The 22,509-nt window shown below is 36.6% G+C and overlaps 1 protein-coding gene across 2 annotated transcripts; it reads left to right on the top strand.

The window, feature by feature from the left end:
• The first annotated feature begins 249 nt into the window (after positions 1-249).
• On the top strand, positions 250-20,855 carry LOC135671450 (arabinosyltransferase XEG113-like). Of its 2 annotated transcripts, XM_065179588.1 has the most exons (12): positions 250-414; positions 573-771; positions 1,240-1,546; positions 1,707-1,797; positions 3,068-3,175; positions 4,808-6,296; positions 9,566-11,353; positions 13,689-13,802; positions 19,602-19,700; positions 19,808-19,927; positions 20,401-20,487; positions 20,579-20,855. In XM_065179588.1, exons 9-12 carry the CDS (start codon positions 19,611-19,613, stop codon positions 20,747-20,749), a joined length of 468 nt encoding a protein of 155 aa, XP_065035660.1. In that variant the 5' UTR covers positions 250-414; positions 573-771; positions 1,240-1,546; positions 1,707-1,797; positions 3,068-3,175; positions 4,808-6,296; positions 9,566-11,353; positions 13,689-13,802; positions 19,602-19,610; the 3' UTR covers positions 20,750-20,855. The 2 variants fall into 2 exon arrangements, with proteins under 2 accessions (XP_065035660.1, XP_065035659.1); XM_065179587.1 differs by lacking the exon at positions 13,689-13,802.
• Positions 20,856-22,509: the final 1,654 nt, after the last annotated feature.

Below are 22,509 nucleotides of genomic sequence, written 5' to 3'. Positions count from 1 at the left end.
GATCAAGATCAATCGACGAAACATCATGGACGGCCAAAATCCATCTCAAATGACCTATCATAACTAATCGACGGTCCCTGATCGATCTCTAATAAGATGAACGGATATGATCAAAATCAAGCTGGAAGCGTTCCCCACTAAACGGGCTTTCGTTCGGCCCATTCAATCGGTATCTCAAGCCCTAACTCGGTGAGAGCCCATCTACATAAGACGCGCGCTTCAATTAGAATTCTCCAGAACGTCTCTCGATCCCCAAAACACCCCGTGGGCGGGAAGGCCTAATGCTCGTCTTATTTCGCCTTAACCCTATTGCCTCGACCTCCTTCGCAACCCTAAGAAGGATGCCTCCTTCCTTGCCGAGATGGCCGACTTCCTCCGAAGCGCCCCCGCCGTCGCCTTGCAACCCTCTCTCGAGTACGCTCTCTCCTCACATCCCCGACAGCTTGTCACCCTTTTGACTCAGAGCGCCCTTGTCTCTAGTGTTTTGACTTTTGCGTCCAAGAACTTGGGTCGGAGTTTGATGTTCTTCTTGATGGTTTATTTGATCGGGTTGTTTTCTATTGTTTGCCCAGTTATGCCGTGTTCCTTTTTCTCCTTTTGCTCGATGCGGCGGTGCAGTGTACAAAAGAGAAGAAGGCTGACTCGGATGGGGGTTTTGGGAGTGGCGGTGCCCCATTAGGTGGGCATGCGATCGGTGATTCTGCGGCAGAAGGGATGCTAATGTGCCTACAAGAACTTTGAAAGAAATGCCATCTTGGGTCTGTGAATCAGGTCTGTGCTTCTTGATGATTGTTGGTTTTTTACCTTTTAGTTTATCTTGATGATAGGACCGGCCACAATCTGTAAATTGATTGGAAATATCAAGAGGTTAAATATGACACGTAGACATGACGGGGGATTGCTGGCTAAACCATGAAGCAATCTTTCTATATTTTCATCTTTTGTTCTTAGTTGCATACATAGAGTCTTTTTGTTTTATTTTTTTGTTTTCATGCAATTTATGCCCCTATAAATTTGTAATCTAGCAATTAGGCTTGCATTTCTTTTGAAAATTCTTTTCTTATAGCTAATTTGCATTGGACCATTATGTAGCTTTCATCTTTTTTAATTTGAATGAGCCAAATGGGTGTGACCACCAAAACTATACACACTAATCTTTTTCAGCTTTGCAACTCGATGTTAGTGTTGTTAGTTCCATTAAAATTTGAATTGAAAAAACATAAAAATGTAATGTTTCAGATGGTTGTGGTGCTAAAGAAAATTGCCACTGGAGCTATGCTCGCAGTCTGAGGCATCGGAAAAATTTTGTGAAGGAATAATAGGATGCTTTAGGGTGATGCTTCTCAATTTACAGCCTTGCTCTGTTAGTTGCTGTTCATGCAAGCAAAAGGTTATCATGCCTACATGCAAACCTATTGATGGTGCTTTTGTGTATCATAATACTCTCTCGAGGAATTGTGTAGAATCGCTAGAATGTTTGCTAGCATTTCTCCAATCTCAAAATGCTTAAGCTGCAGTAGGGCATTGGCTATCACTTCTTCTCCAAGTAAGTCGTACATGCTTAGTTTTTATTCAGTTTATTTTATTGTTGCATTGTTTTGGTAATCTAATTTCAGTTACTTATCTGTGTCACTCTCCGGATCTGTTTATTTTAGTTATTTTGTTGTAAATAAATGTCCAAAATAATTTCTCTTGTTCTCTTAAAGGCTGCTGAACTTGAGGCACTGAGAGGACACCGTGGATGTGCAAATCTCCGGAAAGAGGCATTTCTTACCCTTCGAGTCCTTGTTGCCCAAGGTATCATGAATATTGATCTCCTATAATATCCTACAAGTGATATTCAAGTGATACATGTTCACGTATATAGATTCTTTGTCACACGTTGTATACTTGATTATGAAGTTTTCACAAGCTCTCAAGGCTCAGGTTTGAGAAGACCTAGGTGTTTCTGTAGAGTGTAGACTTTGTGGAATATGAAACATAAGTTAGGATGGTTTTGTTTGATATATGAACTGTTTTAAATTTGACACTTTTGAGTTGGATACATATAGAGGCATGTATTGCATTGTTAAAACTATACAAAGTTTGTCAGACATTGCTTCAATAGATATCTTGGGCACCAATGTGGGTACTCACCTGGACTGGGTTTGGCTATAAGCTCTTCAATTTACCTTGTATGTGTTACTTTTGGAGGACAGATGCTTGTTCTGTTGCCTAGGAGGTAGCTTATCAGCCTGCTTAAACAGGAGTCTTGATGTAAATGGATAGAACTATGATGCTATGTTTAGTGGAGTCATTGACTGTTTACCATATAACTATAAGATATCTCAACTTTTCTTACACCTTCCATCAACGCCATGATAAGCTAAAATTTTATTAAGAGCTGCTTTGGATTATTCTTTTTTTTAATGTTTCTTCCAAAGAAAGTTGTTGTAACCTACTTAGATGAGATTGCAACAAGAAGCAAGCCCTTGAAGAGCATGCTAGCAAAACAGAGGAACATGCTAATAAAAGAAATAAAAGGAATGTGTTAATCATTCAATGAAAAAATTGGTCCATTCCCTCATCAATATTTCGTAAGCGAAGTGAGCAGGATCTTTATTATAAACCCTGCTCATTGTATACTCTGATCGAGTGCCGCACGAATAACATTAACTGCTGCTGCTGACTACAGTGATCTTAGGTGTGATTAATTGTTGGGAAGGCCAAAACTGCACCTTATGGGAGTTTGCTGTAGTTCCTGCAGTTGTTTTTGATCATCCCTGATGCTTCAAGACGTCCCTGACTATAGTGATTGATTGTTACCTGAATTTGGATCTGCAACATGTGCTCCAATTATTTATGTTGCTGAATTTGGATGCAGCAAGACATCGCCTCCTCTTGTCCCTCTCCTCGCAAATCACTAGATATTGGGCTCCTCTCTTTCTTGACCATCTTTCTTCGTTTTTTTTTTTTCCATTCTTCTGTTGTTTTGGTTTCTAAAAGGACTTGAGTTCTAGGTTATCGTTGGGTTTCCATCAAACTTCTTGGCGCAAATTTCCTAATGGTCCTTTTTTTTGGTTGCCAGATGAGCGAGGAGCCGCAAGAGGTCGTTGGTCGATTGAGGAAACTTTTGAGGACGTAGGGGCTTGTCGGTGGAAAGTGGGTCGATGACTACGATGGCAAGACTATTCAGGTATCTCTGAAGGCGTGTGTCATGTTGTTACCAATTCTTGAAGGTGTCTTGTTTCTCTTTTAGTTGTTGTTCCTTTGGACTAAGAATTGATTGAAGGTTGAATCTTTAGGGCGGTCCATGTTGTCACGAACGGTCGTCGCGCACCCGCAACAATTTCGTTCAACGAACCATTCGTTGCTCTCATCTACATGTACAAATGTTTGGCAGCATGTTTTGCCTTGGTTTTGAGCCATTTTGCTTGTAAAAATGTAAGTTCGAACAAGTTGCAGCGCTACAAAGCGATCGCTCACTGAACTGAGCAAAACAACCCCAAAACAGCCTAAAACAGCTCCGTTTTCGTGTGCCACGGGTTGCATTTCGCAGTTCGCCTCCGTTCACCAAAACGTCAGCCATCTCAGCCCCTTTGAACCCCCCGGGTGGCACAGGGCTGGATGAGGCTTCGGTATAGTACTGGCGTTGAACACTCTTTCGCAAGTTCGCACGTTGCCTTGACGGGAACTTGTTGTCGCGCCCGGGACTCGGTGAGCAGCTGTTTGTGGGCTTGCAGCTGTTCGTTCAACCTTCTAAAGCCTTTGTTTTCCCCCTCCCTATTTTCTCTTGTGCACGCAAGGTGCTTGCTGAATTGCTTGTAAAGCTTCCCCTTTTCGCGAGACGTCGGGACTTGTCCGTCGCTCGTTCTTTCGAACTAATCAACTTTCTCTTTTACAGGTCCTTCGGGACCTGCGAGAGGTTGCAAGTGGGCTGATCTTTGCGGAGCAATATCGCAAGGGCGATGCGCGACTTAGGCAACGCAAGCTAAGTTCGCGTCTTGGCCGCAAGGGTGCCTCACGCCTTAGGCAATTCCGGCTAAGGCCGTGACAATGTGGTAGTTTAATCTAGTACAGTTAAGGAATATCTGTTATTCAATAGGAAAGGGATATTGATTACGATATTGTTTATGGAATTATAGGATGGTGGTTAAGAAATAGGGACTAAGTGGCGATAACTTTGAAGAAAAAATAGCCACTAATTATTAAAGATTATTGAATCTCTATTGTAGTCGACTGCAATATTATTTCTTTAGATCACTTTTCAGTGAGTCATGAACATTGCACCATCCGAGCACAGCAATATTATTTCTTTAGATCACTTTTCGGTGAGTCATGAACATTGCACCATCCGAGCACAAGGATTACAGTTGTGTGGATTCCTCCAACACATTGTACGAATCCACTTGATCACATCTGTCATGAGTTGTCTGCTCATTTTGAACTTTTGGTAAATTCCTATTGAATCGCATCCAAGTTGTTACTCAGAAATCTCTGATTGTTCATATGGGATATTATGTATATTCTCAGGTTTGTTTAGTTAATGGTAGTACTTTCTCTGTTTACTTAAGGTGTCAACTTCATCAGAGAGTTTCCCAGATTGAATTTTCTACTATTATCTCCAAAATAAATCTACATGAAATAAAAAGCCAGCTCCACTACCAATGCTAATAGTTAAGAATTATTCAATATCCTGAGGTTCCCAGGTTCTTTAATTTAAAATTTTTTTCCAATATCATTGAACCCTCCATTGTTTTTTACACTCATTGCAAATTATTAGAGACTAAATTCTTATATGAAACTCGTTGAATTCTTTGCTTCACAGGCAGTGATCTAGACAGAGTTGATTACGACTGTGGTTTTTATGGAGGTTATTTCTCTTTGCAGCTTAAAGAAAAGTCACTGTAAGTGAAAGGTGCAAGTGTCTAAGGAAATGGTAAAAATATTATGATGATCTACAATGAAATACTATATGTTGTCGATGTTCTGTTGTTGTAAAGGTTGGCTTCTCGGTCCTTTGTATTTAATAAAAGAGATAGTGAAACCTAAAGATGGATATACTTGCACGAAAGTGAACTTGTAATCATAAATTAGACATCACTTTTGAAGTTGTAGTTGTCATTCATGGAAATTATCTCCCTCTTGGTAGTGTCATTAGTGAAAAGCAGAAAGAGGTGGGAGTTTTAGGGGTGGGGGTTGTGCAATGGTGGGGGATGGTTAAGTTATGAAAAGAAGGGGGATGGTTAAGTTATGAAAAGAAATAGGAATTGTAATTTAGGGTGGAACCTTATGTTATTGTTGGTATTTACTGATCTGATCGTAGCTCCACTAATGGACCACCTACATATTGGGCGATTCAAGGTACATGAGTACAAAGTAACTACAAGTGCAGGACCTTAGAGGACATGGAGGTGTCAGCTTGCTTTGTCTGTGTGTTCTTTTAGGTACAACATATACGACAACTTGTTGGATCTTCTGCTTTCAGTAACTTTGAAAGCATCCGATATTTGAAGAAATAATTTTATTGGATTTAATGTTGTAATAGCTGACAATTGCCAACGGATTTTCATATATTGCCTTAAACTCCTATGGACACTAGAAAACAGAGATGCTGTCTGGTCTTGGGTAGGTGGAATATCAAAAGTTTTTGAACCTCCAAAATCTTCTCCATCTTGACAGTATGCTCTGTGGAAGTGGATTGAGGAACAACAGTTGGATGAATCAAAAGTTTCTTGAACAATAGAAGGATGAATCTAAAGTTTCTACCAGTGATAACTTAATCTCCTCTGGTTTTGCATCACCTTGCTGATTCTCCTTCCAAACAAATTGAGATATTGGACCCAAATCAATCAGCATCTTCTTCAACTAAAATCGAATGCTTACAATCTGATATAGTTGGTGAGTTTGTAAAAATTTTATAGTTGTAGTTTTTTACTCTTTGAGTAACCACTTTAAACATGAAATCAATGAAAACAATTCTGTAACTTTACATTCCATTGTCTGTGAAAACTCGCTATCTCTTGCCTTAGATTAAATTGAGAGTTTCTATGTTGCCAAAGTTACTTGCAAGAATTACTGTCTTTTTTTTTGTAGATCTTTTCTTTCAACTAAGCGTTTATGGTTTTCTAATTATTTGGAATGAACGTGCACTAGTAAAGAATGAACACATTGATAACCTAGAGGAGGTGGGAACACACAACTTTCTGGTTAATGCCAATTCATCCCCAATTCAATCTGCACTTTGAAGAAGCTAATGTGAGTAAACTATGCCACGTTTGTTGTAGCACCAGCACATGGAATTCTGTCTAATATAGGTAACAAAAATTTTCCTGTTCATGTTTTTCTTTCAAGCATTAATAGCATAATGTTCCTGTTCATGTTTTTCCTGTTGATTTTTGTGAGTAATTGCCTGCCCAATGCCAAGTCGGACATGTTATTAAGAAGTTCTTTCTCTTAATGCTTCCAAATTAGCCTCGTAAATTTGAATCAATCCACAAACCGTTGGTTTGTTGAGTTTAGGAGAGTGAAAATGTGAGAATAAGAGAGAAAATGTGGGAAAAAATAAGCTTGAGAGAGTTTAAGGTGTAGGGTTTTAGGGTGGAGGGTTTAGGTTTTAGGGTTGTTTAGGATTTAGGGTTTAGGGTTTAGGGTTTAGGGTTTGGGGTTTGAGGTTTGGGGTTTAGGGTTTAGGTTTTAGGGTTTAGGATTGTTTAGGGTTTAGGGTTTGGGGTTTGAGGTTTGGTAAACCTAAAACCTAAACCCCAAACCTCAAACCCCAAACCCTAAACCCTAAACAACCCTAAACTCTAAAACCTAAACCCTCCACCCTAAAACCCTACACCTTAAACCCTAAACGAAACCCTAACCCCAAAGCGAGATTTTTTTGCTTGTTACAATGTAGCATCATCCACGTATTTACATTTCTTTGTTATTATAAGCTTTTGTACCATTTGAAAGGATTATTTACCAACTTATTCAATTAGTGCTACTTAAAATTATCCTTATCTTAAATTTTAATATTTGTTTATTTCGTGAATAAAGAAGCGACTTTATGCACTTAACAATATCAATAAAACTAATTGGACTTTCTAGTCTCATGATTGAGTCTAGGTCTTTTGAAATATTGCATAGTTCTCCACTTTGCTTTAGCTTATTCTATTTATGGATGCTCATGCCAACCCTAAATCTGTATTTGTGTCTCACTACTAGGGTCTTGTGGTTCACGTGGCTTTAGAAAATGATTGAGTGTTATGTTCTTTTCTGTTCATTCTTTCTCTCTAAAATTGATTGAGGAATTAGATTGTGATGAGGTTGGGAATTAAGGTTTTGATTCTTCATTCTTGGTTTTACTCTAAGCTGATATCACGAACATTACCGCTTTGGTGGTGTTGTTGATCTTAGAAACTGGGTGGGCATGCTTTATTTTTTTATAATTTTAACAAATTATAGAGAGAGTGGAAACAGACCTTGGCGATGTCTTTATTAAATTTATTCATGTTTAAGCAAGAGTAGAGTTGTTCTGTATTCTCCTCTTCGTTCCTTTTTTTTGAAAGAAGGAAACAGACAATTTGTAAGGCATTTCTTTGGTTATGGGCCGTGGAAAGAAATGGATCTGCCGGCCATGCGAAACAAGGAACATTAATTATATTCTGCATAGACACACATTAAACAAGTTCAAATGTACAGTTACTATGGTATGTTTTTTTGTAATATTTTGGTTTTGAAGTTTATATTATACTTTAGATTCTTTCTGATGCAAACTAAAAAGAAATAATATTATGGGTACAAGTTCTTTCGTCCTCTTTTTGTTGTAGATTGGCACACAGACTTGTTTATAAATATGTGGTTATATAGAAAAGTGTACCTTTTTTTTTCTAACAGAGAAGCTGTTGGAGGAAGTGGATCTTGATGACACTGGCATGGTGACAAGTTCATTCTTGATGTTACATCAAGACTCGATCATGGATGAAATATGGGTTTGTTGGTTGTCTAAACAAATCAAATATATTGTTTATCTAAGAAAATACCAGTGGATAGTGGGATGTTTAAACAAATCAAATATATTGTTTATCTAAGAAAATATAAGTGGATAGTGGGATGTTTAAACAAATCAAATATATTGTTCATCTAAGAAAATATATCAGTGGATAGTGGGAAAGTAATTGAAACATTTAAACATTTAAGGCTATAAGGAAAGGAATTTTGGGTGTCTCCATTGTTCCACTTATGAACAGCAAGTGGCCACATTTGGTGCACTTTCTGAATTCACATTAATGGCACATTAGACTGTCAGATGCTATAAGAATGATAATATCACAAGGTTGAATAAAGTTCCAAATAGGAATGCTCTAGTGATTTTGCAGAAGTATGTGGCTGCTGATGCATGCATACGATGTGCTTTATAGGTTGACCACCCAAGCCATCATTGTAAGCTTGAAATACCTCCAGTGTAATGTAGGTATTGTTGAAGCATCTGAACATGTTTTGGATTTTAACTTAACTACAGGTTTTGTAAACTAATTTTTGCAATTTTGGGTTTCAAATTAGGTTTTTTTTTGCACATATGACTAACCAAGGTACACAGTATCATTTTCATATGAGTAAGTTAAGGTATTTTACAACTGTTAGAGTCCTCTTAAACTGTTCTGATTGTCTTGATAAAGTGTGATTGGTCATTAAACACTACAAGCAAAGCATTTTACTGAGATTTATGTTTCTATTTTTCCATCCTTAAATTGCCTGTCTTGTAGTCCTCATTGGTGCATCTGACATCTTTGACCCATGTTCTATTTGAGATATTGGTGGTGCAACATAGAAAGGTCATACTGTTTATTATCTAGCTTTATCGGTCAAATGTGAATGTACGATGTGTAACATGTCTCTTGTCATATCATTGATGAAGTGACTGCATGGCACAGAAATAGAGGCCATCAAGCATCTTTATGTTCAATTTTAATGTTGGAAATCTGTTCCAGACATGAAAATTTTCAAAAGTGAATGTCATTATGCCAGATATAAATGGTAGGATATATCTCAAACCTTGAAATGTCATTGTGTCATTCACTCTAGAAAAGGTTCAGATGATCTCAATTTTTTTGAAGCCTTTGGCTCTGATCTGTCAAGGCTAAAGGCTAGTGAAGATCAGTTAGCTTAATCGTTTGGCCCAAATAGTCATCGATAGCTTGGTATAGAAATATTTTGAAGGTCATTTGTATTTAGGGATTGCCCTTTTATGATTTTTTTTACCATACAAGTCTTCGGTTAGATTGGTACATACTAGTTGCATGAAATGGCACAAGCTATATGTTCCCTTGTGCAATGTTGACTGATTGGTATGGATGCACAAGCAGACCTTCAACGACTTATACATCCCAGATATAAGGCTCTGGTCAAGCTTGTTCTGACGCTCAAAACTGAAGTTTCAACTCTAATCTTATTTAGCGAGGATCATTTAATTTTTCTCAAAGGTTAATTTGTTTTATGAAACCAGTAGGACATTCTTTTACTTTTGTTGAAGTTGGCATTTGTTTATTTGTTCATTAGTTTGAATATTTGTTTTTTGTTATGTTTGCTATCTTTCCAGAGTGGGATTACCAAGCAGTAAGGAGTTATTTGATGCTAAATTGGAGAAGAAAACTTGCAGGATTATTGCTTGAGTTTAGGAAAGATTCCCAAAAGACATTGCCACCAGTTGTCCAAAAGCCTGATGGGAAGAAAAACTGGATGGTTTGTGATCCGGTTCCTATAAACAACTTCTGCTGCTAAATAGATATCTAGGTCTTTGTTTATCAGTTATATCTCCTCTGACTACTCTATGTTATATTTGATATTACTGATTCTGAGGTATCCAATTTAGTTTAGTATTTAATTTTTAAGAAGAATGGAGTGAGTTGCTCAATAAAGCCCCAATAAGTCACATACGTTGTACCTGGTATTGAAGACTTTGACCACACAGATATCTCTGAATTTGTTCAGAAAGCTCAGGTCTTAGTAAGTGTCAGAAAATTAGAACTTGGAGACATTTTTAGTTATTGGTTTCCCACAGGATCCATCGATTCTGGAGTGTTTTTGGATGGAGCTTTCAGAAAATAAAAGGACAGTGACAGCTGAGGAATTAGCTGTGGTACTTATTTTGCAGAATTAACTTTCCATGCTTGAACACTGCTCATCTTTCATTTTCTTCAGATTATATATGGCAGCAAGGAATATCTTGAAAGCTACTGTTCCCTTCTCTTGTTGTCTAGAGATGACATATATTTTAGTGTGGTTGATAGCAAGGGATATTGTTCTCTATATGAACGACGACCAAGTATTAAGGGTCAATATTAGGATTCTTTAGGAAAGATTCTTTTGGTCAATTTTCAGGCTGCCCAACCACTCCCTCAATGGTGGCGACAGCGTGGTGGCTGAATCCATCGCAACCCTAGTTTTCATGGACGAGGAGGAGGTGGGTTTTCTCTCGTTGCATCGGTCTTCGATAACGATGGCATGCTTTTGCTTGCTTCCATCCTTATTGTCATTGTTCCATCATAAGTTCTTGATCTTTGTTCCAAAGATGGTTCTGTACGGTGATTCTTTGAGAAAGATTCTTTTGGTCTATTTTCATGACCGTCCCTTCCTCGACGGTGGCGAAAACCTAGCTGTAGACTCCATCGCCATCTTAGCTTCCTTGGTAGAGGCTAAAAACAAAAGTGGCGATCGACAAGGAGGGTTTTCTATAGTTGCATCGATGGTGATCGCATGCTTTCGCTTGTTTCCTGTCATATGGTGGCCATTCTATCGTAGATTCTTGATCCTTGGTGCAGAGAAGTGTCGGTACAAGGATTCTTTTGAATAGATTCTTTTGGCCACAGATTTTCATGGCGAGCTCTGCTGCCGCCTAGCTTGCAATGAAGATGGCAATTGACGAGGAGGTTTTTTTTCTCTCATTAGGCCAGTGATGCTTTTTCTTGCTTCCAGCCCTATCATGGTTGTTTGATCGCAGATTCTTGATTTCTTGGTCCGGAGGAGAAGAGTCAGTAGGTTGGTTCTTTTGGACATCGAGTGTTCCTTTGCCTCGTGATGGATTTCTGCCCACTGGCTAGGAAACCTTCTGTCAATGGCATAATTGCATTGATAGGGGGACCTGAGGTGGAGTATATTATTTGGTCATAGTGTTGTTATGATCATGCTGTTTGTGCTTCTTATGGATGAAGAAGAGATAATTGGATTGGTTGCCGTTAAGTGGCTGGGAAAGTTTATCCGTTAGTGTTTGATAAATCCAGCTAATCTGTTTGTAATATTATGATCAGTTTAGTGAGTGAGAAATTCTTTATGGCAAGCAAAGGAGGGCACCGGCCACAGCCAGTAAATGAATGTGATATTTATTCAGGTAAGCATTATCTTAATTGAAGCTTAATTAGACTTTCGTAGTTTAGTCTCCTTTCATTTTTTTTTATGGCATGTTATACTTAGGTTTGTATCACATGATATTAATTTAGTAATCTCTTTTTAAATAATAGAAGCTATATAATCGATTTGCATTTTCTTTCCATAATGCATTTTCATTACTAATTCTATTACATCTGTCATCTGATATGTTATACATGTCAATACATCATCTTAAATAAAACTTTTGGTTGGCTTGACGAATATGCATTCATGAATCTAAGATTTATATTTTTCCCTAAACCCTAAAATTATCAAATTCTGAATTACTCGGTTTTCAATTTTTCCTTAACTTTTTGGTTTTTTCTCCCTTTTATTGTAATTTTAATAATTGAGTATTTATTTAGTTGAAATTTTATTTTTGTGCTAAAAAAGTTGCAATCTAGCTCGAAATGTAGAAAATTTTTATTTTCTGAATTAATATATTATGTTATTAATATTTAAATAACTCTGTATATAATTTTAATATTACTTAATAAATTTCTTCTGCATTACTTTACTAAAATATTTATAAAAATATTTATTATATATAATATATTTATTATATATAATATTTGTATAAAAATATTTATATATAAATATTTATATATAAATATTTATATATAAATATTTATATATAAATATATTTGTAAACTTATAGATCACAATCATCCTTTATAAAAATATTTATATATAAATATATATAAATTCTATTATATGTAGACTTATGGAAGAGCAGTTGTTGGTTGAACCAACAAGGCCTAATTTCTCTTGAACAAGGAAGGAGATGGTATTTTCCCATCTTTAAGGAGTTTAATTTCTCACATGCTTGTATTTTATTATAAAATATTTTCCTGATTGCATATATCTCTTCAACTTGTGTTTTCTGGAGGAAAGGAAAGTTATATAGTGTAGTAGGGCTAGTAAGATAATCTCCTCTTTAGAATATGGTATAATTTCTTTTCCTCTTTTGTTTATTTCGTTATGTTCTTGGTATCTGTCCTTTTAGGTTATGATGTCTGTGGTCATCCAGTATATTTCTTTTTATTAAAAAGTCATAAAGGGTAAACAAATGATATTTAATATAATTATGTTTAAGCTAGAAGATGACATAGTCTACACAAGATTGACTTATTAATATAGACAAAAGTTATTGGGCTTTTCATTGATGCTCAATTTATGTTTATGATTGGGATAACAATAATTCAACACAATAATAATTGTTTCATCTATTAATTTTCAAGATTTTTTCTGATTACAATGTATAATACGATCAAAGTTCAGAACAGTTTAGCTGGCTTTAAAGCAGCTGCAGATGGCCTAAAAATTCCCCAAAATATAGATTGGTTTGATGTTAGATAGTTGTTGGTTCATTCCTTACTCAAAAGCTTGAAATAAAAGTTTACAAAGATTGTGATCTATAAGTCAAAACACCCAAAAGTTTAGTTGCATAAGTTGGAAATATGATTGTTCTTGTGTCGGCAACCTAACTAGGTTTATAGCTATCAAATTTGGATTGAATTAAAATATCCTCCTCTTTTGGTTCTATTATAGGATCCAATGACAAGGATGAGCTCTGGTATTTATTAGCATCAATGTCATCATGGAACGAGGTGGCACTTTTATTACAATATGCAATAAGCCAACTCTGTTTTTCGACAGAAGACATTGCCCTTTCCAAATTGGATTAATTCTTCCTGAATAATGTCTTTTTAGCTTATGTATATGGAGATATTTTTGCAAAAGCATATAATTTGATAATTTTATCCAAAGCTGGTCTTTATGTTCTTTTAGAACTTCACTCATGTTTAATTATGTACAAAATTTGCTGCTATTTTACCTTGGTATCCATAATTTATATTCTCCTTTCTGAATTTTGCGTATTATTTTCCCAAAATTGTTGTAGGCTACTTTTTAATACTCTGAGTCTACAATCATGTTCTTGTATGGTAATTAAACTGGTATAAACCAATTGCATTCACATAAGAAATTTTAGAATTTTTAGCACTGAAGTCCTATTCACGTGAGATTTTCAGCGAAAATTTATTAAACATGACATCTAGATACTTCCTAGAATTATTTTTGTGCATGTTTTTTGTAGGAGGTAGATCCTTTACTAAAAAACCTACTTCGTTTCATGAATCCGCAATTTAAACCTGCATTTGTCTTATAAACATGTGTCCCTGGCCGCTATTATGAATTCATATGGCTTTGCTTTTTTCCTGAATTTTAATTTCCATAAGCTAATTATATTTTGTATTGTATGATGCCTATTGATGATTGGTCTTGCTTGATCAAAGCTTTGGAATCTTTATGAATTTGTAAAGCAGTATTTCCTATGTTAAAGGAAGATCTTATTATCTCTTTTCATGTTGGCCAAGTGGACATTTGTGTTGGCTACCATTTAATTTTTGGTACGTCCTTAAACTTTGAACATTTCTCCACTAGCCATTGTGATTTATTCTCCTTATCGTATTCCTTATGTGCATAATATTTTAGTCTAGAACATGTGTTTTTTCCTTAATATAGGCATTCCAAGTACTCCTAAAACAACTTAAAAGTTCTTTGTTGAGTACTCATGTATGAAACTATACTTACAACTCAGCTCATATATGAAACTATAGCTAGTGGTCCATCATCGATGGAGGAGTGTAACTAGCAATCACCAAGGTCACATCTCCAAGAAGCTTGAGGAAGCAACCAATATTTGATTGCTTCCTTAGCGTTTGCTAGGGGCGAGTTGAATTTGGAGATGTTTAATCTTTAACCATATGATTTAATGATCTTATAATATAAATTTTTAACCATAGAATTTGGAGATGTTTGATCTTGGCTGGAACATGCTAAGAAGGGGAGAAGATAAAAAGGGGATATGTTGCCAGCGAGAGTAGGTGTGACAATAGTTGTTGCTTGTAAAGGGAGAAGATAGTAGTTTGGAGAGGAGAAAGTGCGACGACTCATATGAAAGGGAGAAGAGGGTAGAGAGAGGGGATTACCACCAGAGGGGAGGGGTTGCTGGTCGTAGTTTGTCGATTGCTATTCGCCAAGCACTGTTGATCGCCAATCACCATTCACTACTGATTGCCAATCATCCTTCATTGTCGATTGCGAGGAGAGTCGCAAGGAGGGCAAGCCAATTCCTTCATTAGGCAAATCATTTCTTATTTAGGGATTCTCAGCTTCAATATGTTTAATTTAATATATATAATCATATATATATATAATTAAATATATAAATTAGTGGCAAAACATGCGCTGTCACTAATATAGATTTTGATGACAAATAAGAAATTATTGTCAATTAAGATGTTATTTATCATAATATATTTTTTTATCAAGAATTAAAAACTTTTGTGACATAGTTGGTAATAATATCGTCACTAATATCCAAATTTTAAGGATTTAGTGATAAATTATGGTTTATCATCAAAATTTTATTTAGTGATAAAACTAAATATCTAATGAAATGTTTTCTTGTAGTGTTCTTGAGCATTAGCTTGGACTTCTTGAGCTTACTAGCTCGGCTTCTTGAGGCTTCTCTTACTATCGCCTCTCTCTAATTTCTCTCCCTTGCTTACCCTTTCCTTGTATAGCTGTAGAGGGGTAAAACTCCTTACTAGAGAAGCACTAGAGTCTAACTCTCAGTCCACACAAAGGACTCATAGATTCTCAATTGGAATCTAACTCTAAGTCTCATGTAGGGACTCCTACTCAGTCTTCTCAACTCGAGTCAAACTCCAGTTGAGCTCGGGCTTGTCTTTGGGTTGATCAAACTTAGAGTTGAGTTGTGATTAGGAATTTACTAACAGTTGACACGTAGTTACCATGTGTCATCCAAGTCATCCTCCAACGTATACAAAGATTCAAAACAGAGAAACACAAGCTTCCTTCTCGTTCATCATGGTAAGGAAGATAATCACTAAGTTCCTTCTCTCCCATTATGATATGGAAAGCAATCCTAAACTCTCTTTTCTTCCTTTATGACAAGGAAAGATATTATAAATTTTTTCCTCTCCTTCAAGATATAAAAACACATCCTAAACAGTGAAATGGGAAGAATCTCTCTCAACTCTCCTGAGCTCTACAAAACCCCCTCCACTTTGCTAACTTGAGCATCAGAGGGGTTGGGTCAGAATATCCCCTCGACGTTGGCTGCTTGTGTAGGACCCAGGCGCGTTTAAGGAGCACCTCGGAGTGGCACCAATGTGCACCTCGAGTGACCCCGAACTTCCTCCAACAGACAATTCGCACCTCGAGGTGATGCGGAGCATCAACAGACAAGACCAAGGCGCACCTTGGGACAACTCAGAACATCCTTCAGCAAAACCTCAAGAGTCCACTTGTCACCCCAACCTCACGCTCGAATCACACCCTCGCGATTCGCTTAGGTTTCTGGACGGGTCCGTATTTTCGAAACAGAACCAGGCCGTGTTGGCTCTTTAGTCAACGACACTCGAGGTCACAACAAGTTGGTTTCATCATCTCTAATCATGGTTCTCCTTATTTGGAGTTGAATATGAAATTGAAGATGGGGTAACTCTGGTTCATTGGCTTCTTTTGTGAACTACTTTGTTGAATCAGATTCTACCCTTTGTGTCCTACTTGACTATTTTGCGCCAAATGTCATGGTACTAACCTTCTTTTTAACAATGGTGTATTCATCCAAAGCCTTCTCTTGGTCGATCACCAAGTCATACATCAAAGGTAGTATCGATGGATCAAACACATTCAAGTTCTCCGTACATCTCTATGTATAGAGGAAACCGTATGAGTCTGATAGCACCATGCCTGGTATACGATCTCTGGATATTAGATAGATGAGGGACTATAGGTACTTGGTAACTAAGGACAAACAAGTCTAATGGATTGGATTTCCCTGTATCGTCTGGGGACTATAGCGTAGTGGCCTAGTACGTCCGCAGTCGATGAGTCGAGTGAATTATTATGGGGATAATAATTCGTTGAGCTATAAGTAGTTCTGATAGGTATGACTCACGGCTAGCTCGATATTTGACCTAGAGGGTCATACACATATAGTAGGCATTACGATAAGTAAAGGTTCGAATATGAGATATATGCCGGACCCCCTATCTTATTGGATATCTAATAAGCCTCATAATTATAGGATCATATGGATGAGATCCAATAAGAGCCGATGAGAGATTATTGGATAGAGATCCACTAATCTAAGAGGCTTTAGTAGTTGAACGAAGATCCAATACCCAATAAGGTAGGTTCCATTAGGGTTAAGTTGACAGGGGACCTCTATAAATAGGAGGGAATCAGTGGTTCATAGGATAGAGCCTTTGCTTGCCTCTTTTATTCTCCTCCCCCTCTTCACCTCAGAGCAGACTTGGAGTTTGGAGGAGCGTCGTCGTAACCTTGCTGTGTGTATCATCGCTAGAGAGGAGGGCGCTTGACCTCCTTCACCCTCTCCTAGAGATCTGTAGGGATTCAGGGATATATGATCTCCGTACGTAACACAATCTATCTCACACATGGTTTTCTGTTTCGCAGATTTTGCGTACCAATCTTCCTACGATGACGAACATATCTTTGGGAATTGAGGATTTGTTTTCTGTTCTTCTGCTGCGCATTTGATGTAGCTGAAAAGACCCTAAGCTTTTATCGTAAAAGAAAGAAGGGAATAGAGAATGATCGCTTCGAGGGGAACGACCTCCTTGATTGCTTCGAGGGGATCGGCCTCCTAGGGTTTGTCCATAGACTGGAATAATATTTCATTGATTGATTGATTTTCGAAAAGAAAGGGTTACATCACTATTTATAGAGTTCCACCCAGAGTCCACCAGGACTTAGACTCTAATAATAAATAAATATTAAATAAATCTCTACCTGATTCTAATTGAACCAAATAGACTCAATAAATAATTGAACTAAACATACTCAATAAATATTATTGAAAAGCTCAGAAAAAAGGTCCTAACAATTCCTCCCTCTTCAAATCTGCCTTGTCCTCAAGGTTGAGCAGCATCAAACTCGGGGAGCTTCTCTTTCAGCACTTTAGTCTTAGGCTATCTATAACGCATCACAACCCGTTGATCAAGTAAGTATGGTCTCCACTTTCTGACAGTGTATACAACAGGTTGGTCTTTTAGTGTAGTAATTGTTGCAAGAATCTCGTGGCCCTGTATAATCAAATTTTTCTTTGAACATTTGTTATCACAAGTTAAAATTCGTCCATCAACGATCTTTACTTCGAATCTGTCACAGCCTTCAATGTGGTAAGCTAATCGAGCTGCAACTTTCTTGTCCATAAAATTATTAGTGCTGCACGTATCAATCAAAATAGTGACAGGCTGATGCTTCAAAGTTCCTCTGATTTTCATAGTTTGTGGGTTAGCATAACCAGCCAATGTATGCACTGTATATGTGATGGCTTCAATATCTTTATCAGTTTCCGCACCTTCATGATCGGAGTCCAACTCTTCTGCTTCTGATTTCTCCTCGATCTTCTTAATTATCATAAGTTTTCCCTGTTTGCATCGGTGCTACTTACTCCACTTTTCATCGCAATGCTAGCATAAACCCTTCGTTGATCTTTTTTTAAGTTCTTCTCGGGTTAGTCTATAAGTGATAGGATTTCGACTGGGAGTAGATGGGGTGTGTTGCTTGCTGATTACCTATTTATTGACACCTCTGTTTCGACGTTATTCCATGTTGATTTTTTCCTCATGCAGGCATGTAAATGAAATCATAGCTACAATGGTGCAGGGTTGACGAGCCTTAACTTCACACCGAATCTCCGAATTAAGCCCTTCAATAAATGTATCCAGAAGTTGTCGTTCCGACTAATCTCTAGCTTGATTTGACAATCTTTCAAACCTGCTATGATATTCCAACACTGTAGAAGTCTGACAAATTTTGGCGAGCTGCCCATCAACATTCTCGTATTCAAATGGTCCAAAACGAATAACAAGTCTTCTTTTAAATTGCTCTCACGAGCAGACTTTGTGGCATGTTTCGTACCAATCATGCAACTGGATTGTATCTCCCTCTAATTTTTTTTTTATTGAGGCTATTTCGACCTTGGATTCTTCTGGAGTTCTGTGAAAACGAAAAAAAATTTCTGCCCTAGAGATCCATACCTGTCTATTAGTATATCCCATTATACCATGTGTCGGTATGTTGGTGCATACCGTATCGATGGCCAGTCAATAGTTCGGTACGAACCGATAAGATGAACCACACTAGGGAGAATAAGAAGGAAGAAGGAATAGGAAGTCAAAGAAAGAGGAAGTCCATAGAAGAGGAGGAGACATCAAAGATGAGGTAGGCAGTAGGGCAGTTAAGCGACAGACAATAGAGAGACACTTGCGAGTTGTGAGCCATTACGCATCAGGCAATGGTGTTTAAAGAAAAAACAGTCACTTTGGGTGTTTGGCATCCTAGTTCAAGCACTGGTCAATACTATCTGGAATTTACAGTAAAAGATTAAGTACACATGTCATGGTAAATAACGATCAGTTCGGACCGATCCATAGTAAATTAAATTCCCTGTTGTAAATAAAGATGATGCAAGAGGAATGGAGAATTTGAACTCTCAACAGATGGAAGTAGGATGGGCAGATGAAGAGATGAGGTGGGATGGAAGATATGCAATATCGAAGTGCTCTAATAGCCAAGGAACTAAAAGTTAGACACCTGACTTGCGTCATTATCCACTTGGTACAGTAGTATGATCTGAAGTGTTGGTACATCTGATAAAGTACTAAACATTTTGTAAAATTAAGCAGTTGGCCTGATATGGTACACTTTGTAATGATATGCTGTGATATTTAGATCCATGCAGAAAATTGATTGACCAATCACCGATATAAGTTTGAACAATTCCCTATTCTGAAAAATCAGAGAACTTTTTTTCAATAAATGAATGGTCAGATCAAATGTTAAAAACTTGTATTGGACCAGTTTTTAAAATTTTGATACCGAGCATAGCAACAAAGAGGAGATCCATTAGCAATCCCATCTATAATGGTTGGGAATAAATATTTTTGTCTTTGTTGTCAGTATTAATTAGTTATTTTAAAAGGACCGTCTTTTGTGAATGGAAGTATATGCTTGATTATATTTACAGCATCTCACTGCTGTTTTTTTTTTCTTCCACTCCATGTAAACTGTTTTTTGCATATTATAATTGTTACGCCTGCTGCCACAATTTCGATCATCTGATTAGAGTTGATTCACCTTTGCAGATTAATACTATGCTCCATGGCCTTTCTGAAGAAGAGTTTGGGCCACAAATTCATTTCAGGGAGTACTCATTCCTGCAGAATACATCAGTGCCCAAACATGTAAAAATATTATTGTATCAATATGCAATACTTAGTAGCTCGTGCAGTTTTTCAGCGGCTCATACATATCTTTCAATCCCAATAACCTTTTTTTATTATGGATTCAGGTGAAGGAATCATTACTTAATGTTCAACTTTGTGATGCACATTCCAAAGGATGCAATATATCCGATGGAACAACTAGCCGTGGTTTCATCCAATTTCCCAGAAATAGCACTGAGCAGATGGTACATACATCTAATGATTAAATTTTGATTATGTAATGGTTTAAGATCATAATAATAATGGTGGTAGGATAAGATTGTCTGTTCATTTGGTGGGAGCACATTTTCTAATGGTATTAACTAAGCAAAGTTCAGTTAGAAAGCAGACAACTTAGTATTATAGTCTTGGAACCTTAAACCTTTGACTTTCTATTGTTGTCCATATTCTATGTGTTCTTCTAAGGCCTCTTGATACAATGCCAAAAAGCAGAGCAAAGAACTGGTTTCTTCTTACAAGCTCTAGAAACGTGTATTTGTGTTTTTAACGGACTTTGTTATTTTTTTGTCTTATAGTTAATCAGACATGGTCATGACACATGGATATGATTATTTTGTATTTTTTTTTCCATGAAAAGGGTAGATGCTTGAAGCTTTTACTGATGTACTCTAGAAAAGTTCAGAAGCTTTGCTAAATAGTTTGCCAATTTGTCTTACAGTACATGCAAGTATTCTCCCAGTACAAAGATATCAAAGTCTTGCACTTTTCATCCATGGCGAATGCCTTCCAAGGGTTCAATGATGAGGTAAGCATTATCGTACATTTTTTTTTTGGCTAAAAATTTCTTTTCTATATCACTATTTTGTTCTAGATGATAACGTGATGAGTTGATTTAGGCAAGAGAAGTAAAATTTAGAAATCGCATGAAGAGATATGTTGGAATGTGGTGTTGCGTAGAGAACCGTGACCCTGGCCACATATACTATGACATATACTGGGATGAGAAACCAGAATGGAAACCTGAACCACCTCGAACTAGTCAAGATGATCATCCACCTTGGGATTGAACATTATATTTGCTTGTCATGAAAGATCATCGTCATCTGAAGTTTCAGACATAATTATACTTGTTGAAAACTTTATTCATCTTATAAATGAGAATTTTTTGATGTATTTTTGTCTCAAAAGTTCTTTTTGTACGGAATAAAAATCGAGAGGTTCCTTGAGGGAGCAATTTTGAGTGTCCATGGTTTTAATAGTCAACTTTTCAGCATTGTGTTTTTATTTATTTGTTCTCTCTCAAAGAAGTTGACAACTCAATGTGGCACTTTTGGGACGATATGCATATTTTAAACAGATAGAGGTTTTTAACGTCTTATGTTTTGTTTTTCTTTCTCACTCCCTCTTCCACTCTTTGTATATATACTATCATTCATTGATCATTACATCCTACTAATAAATCTTCCTTTTCTGAGGTAGAGGCAATTTGTAGTAATATTAGATGGATTCATGTAAAGGATATTGTGTCTAAGAGGGGAGATCTATTTAGATCTTCCTTATACTCTTAAAAGAGTAATTTTGGATGAATATCTATTGATGCTTCTGTTTTTGCTGAGTTGGGAGAGATATATGAATACTTTTACTGTTATATTCCTTTATTGTATTGGTTTTTATATGGTTGACATGTGAGGGCTAGCTTAAGCTCTTATGTTGTCTTCCTTTATTGTATTGGTTTTTATATTGTACTTCTAAGTAATTGTCTCATAGATCCTGTATCTATATATATGAAGAAGAAATCAGAAGGGGATTCTTATTTGTACAAATAATACTTTGAACTTGCAACAAGCTTGAAAAAATTAGCGATACTTTTTTATCTTTTAAGTTGTTCTATCGGATATATATATAACACATACAACATATACACACAAACAAACTCACAGCACATATATACACACAACACATATATACATAACAAACAAAACACAACACCAAATAACACACACACATACAACACAAACACACTCACAATACACACAACACACATTTTACCATCACTCTCCTACCATATTTTAGATCTATAATAAAGGTTTATGTTTTTGGATGATTTTATCATATAATGTAATTTCTCAAGTAGACAAATCATGAATGCTAACTTATTTTACCATCACTCTCCTTTCAACATGAGTTTATTATTTGATGTTTCTTCTCAAACCTCATCTTGAAGCACTCTTTTTATTCAACTCAAGGTTTACTATTACATACAATTTTTTCCTTTTTTATATTTTAGATCTAGGACAAACGTCTGGGTTGGCCCAGAATGTAACTTTCTGCATCTATATAAGTCTTTTTATTATTAGATGTCAAAATTTATTTTAGTGTCATATCTCGATCAAAAGTTTAGGTCTCCGAACTAAGTGGAGTTGGGTTTTGGGTGTTTTAGGTAAACTAAGCCAGGTTCAACATGTCTAGCTTCCTATCAAGTGCCAAGAGAGACTTATCCAACTTATTGCATTTTCTAGTATTTATCATGATAAGGATTAGTATGATCATGATGATTTATTAGACCTCTTTAGTTCACATCACTAGTCATGACCAGTGTGATGACTGATGACTGTGGTACATATCTAGGGAGTGAGGGTGGGTGAGTCACATCTGTAATTTGTATTTAGTTACAGTGTTTCGTAAATTATGTGTGACTTATTGTATTTTCAGACATTTATCTTTTTTGAAACAGAGAAAGCTTCATTGAATCATTGCAAGAAAGTTACGACATTCTCGCCTAGACCTTCCCAAAATTTTCACACACTTTAGGTTATAATTGGTAACT

Source organism: Musa acuminata, unplaced genomic scaffold (genome assembly GCF_036884655.1).
Source record: "Musa acuminata AAA Group cultivar baxijiao unplaced genomic scaffold, Cavendish_Baxijiao_AAA HiC_scaffold_1139, whole genome shotgun sequence".
Classification (NCBI taxonomy): domain Eukaryota; kingdom Viridiplantae; phylum Streptophyta; class Magnoliopsida; order Zingiberales; family Musaceae; genus Musa; species Musa acuminata.
Note: the sequence above shows the minus strand (reverse complement) of the source record. Positions and strands in the feature narration are given on the sequence as shown.